At 44.9% G+C, this 2,500-nt stretch overlaps 1 protein-coding gene across 1 annotated transcript in view; it reads left to right on the top strand.

Annotated features, from left to right (window-relative positions):
* Window positions 1-1,028, top strand: part of LOC138948138 (uncharacterized) — a 2,179-nt gene extending 1,151 nt beyond the window's left edge. Inside the window, exon 3 of the mRNA XM_070319649.1 lies at window positions 107-1,028. Within this exon, the coding sequence (XP_070175750.1) occupies window positions 107-495 (389 nt within the window). The 3' untranslated portion in view covers window positions 496-1,028. The remainder of the gene's footprint in view (window positions 1-106) is intronic.
* Window positions 1,029-2,500: the final 1,472 nt, after the last annotated feature.

Here is a 2,500-nt window from a genome sequence, read left to right as displayed (position 1 = left end):
ATATTTTAATAGAGTTTATTTCCTGTGTCATTTGATCGGTTCTTCTTGTCATGAATGGTGTGGCTCCCTAAGATATGACCTTGCGGGTGTGTGTTTGTGATTATAGGCAGACCGGCCTCAGAACTGCCCCCTCCTCCTGCTCCGCACAAGTTGAGACAGGACCGGTTGGGTGACGTCGTGCTGTTCCACGCTAGAGCGCCGCCACCTGTACCGCAAGGTGACAGCGACTCCATCGACAGTCACCTCTACTGTGAAATACCTGACAGCGCATCAGACCACCACCTGGCGTCTTCCAGTGTATCCTTGGCGTCATACAGCGTATCAGACAGCGCGTGGACTGACGGCTGTTTGCGTCACATTGCCTGCCCGTCGTCAGACAGCAGTGTGTCGGAGGAATACCTTCACCTTGTTGATTCCGTGGAGGAAGAAGAGGCACCCAATGCTTCAGGGGTAGTTGCTTCAAACACATCATCGTCGAATTCATGCGGAATCTAGAACGACGATCACCTTCATCCTTAACCTTCTGTCTTAGAGAAGGTAAGAACAACCCCAGTAGCAGCAAGTAATTCACAAAATTAATATCATTGCCAACGTTACACAACACTTTGTCTGATGATTACCTTCACCCTATTGCCTTGCCCTGGGAAGCAGCAACACCTACAGCTACAGGTATTAAAACAACGACTACGGCAGCACCGAGGCTGGAGTTTTCATCACCAGCGCCGCAATACAGCTTGTGTGATGATTACCTTCACCCTGTCGCCTCTTCCCTGGAAGCAACCACAGCTTTTACGTGACAGTCTGCACGATCGCTTTGACAATAAATGCTGTTTTTTCTGATTACGATGAACCTTGGACAAGTGAACATGTTCTTATCTCCTTATCAAAACATTCGTGATTAACACTACGATACAGATACATTGAAGGTTTTCTTCATGGACGTAACCCCCCCCCCCCCCCCCTTCCCCCGACAAAATGTTTAACTTTGTAACGATATTTCATGTAGCAAATGTGACCCTCCACCACGAAATGAGTCGCATTTCACCTCGCGCGGTTCTGCGCTAGGCTTAATATAAGTCCGGGGAGTGTCTGGTAACAATGTGAGGGTACGTCACCTTAGTCACAGGCTTATAACTCAAACAGTTTTCGCTCTTTTCTAAAACGGGTTTCACCACTGAATAGAGCATACAAAAACTCTTTAGGAAAATGTAAACATATGAAAATCATGCAAAGGTGACATGCGACTCATTCCGTGGTGGAAGGTCACACATGTAAAAAGACATGAGCTTGTTACTACCGTCTACATTTTTACTGTGAAAGACCTAAACGAAACTGCCATGTGAACTGAAAAAGGACACTTGCATCAGTCCCGGTTAGCCATAATAGGTTGTAGGCACAATGCAAACAATAACCAACCAACTTAACCTTACGTGGTATGATCCGATGCAAGACAGTTTTATTTCGGCACACCGAGGATTTATTTTTCTCTTTATCCGTTAACTGATGACGATATGTTGAATGCGAACTGAGCGAATTTGAACTAGTCACAACATGATACATTTGAATGTCTCGGTAGACATTTTTGACATGAACATGTTGATTCAAGTCCAGAATTGTGACCCTCCAGTTTTTTATGCTCTATCCAGGGGTGAAAACCGTTTTAGAAAAGAGCGAAAACTGTTTGAGTTATAAGCCTGTGACTAAGGTGACCCTCACACTGTTACCATACACTCCCCGGACTTATATTAAGCCTAGCGCAGAACCGCGCGAGGTGACATGCGACTCATTTCGTGGTGGAGGGTCACAATTACTTGTGGAGTTTTGATGAGGAGCCCCTCCACTGAGACGACACCGCCAACTATTGATTATTTTCACTAGAGAGTTGTTACCAGACACAGAGAACAATAGGTCAGTTGGACCTGGCTTGAAAACATATATATAGGTTACATTGTCCTTGCAACAAAACGGTGCCGTGTTAGAATTCAAATCCATCGGGAATTTGACTGGCCTGGGGTCCAAACAATGCGTCAGATTGACCAAGCAAGTATGCGTACAAGACCGAAGACTGAGACCTGGAAACAACACTGCCAATGTCTACTCTGGTTTATAACACAGGCTGTGTAACTCACTTAGCTTAACTGGCCTGTCATGAAGCGTAACCTCGTGTGTGAGTGAGTGTATCCCCTAGAGAGTCACAACTACCTGTGTAGGTATATAAATGTTCAGTGAAATAGAACGTTTCCTGCATTGATAGATACAAGATGCATCGGTTTTTTCATGAATACAAATTTACTTGATTGTTTTGCTTGGTTTCTGTAACTTCTAATGTAATGTCTTGCTTGCAATATGCCTTGCCGTATTCGCTTTTACTTGATTTGTTTAGTGAATGAGTATGTGTGTGTGTGTGTGTGTGTGTGTATGTGTGTGTGTGTGTGTGTGTGTGTGAGTGCATGTGTGTGTGTGTATGTGTGTGTGTGTGTGCCTGCCGGTGTGTGTGTGT

Source organism: Littorina saxatilis, linkage group LG15 (genome assembly GCF_037325665.1).
Source record: "Littorina saxatilis isolate snail1 linkage group LG15, US_GU_Lsax_2.0, whole genome shotgun sequence".
NCBI classification, from domain to species: Eukaryota; Metazoa; Mollusca; class Gastropoda; order Littorinimorpha; family Littorinidae; genus Littorina; species Littorina saxatilis.
The sequence above is the reverse complement of the archived record's forward strand: the minus strand, read 5'-3'. Positions and strand labels throughout refer to the sequence as shown.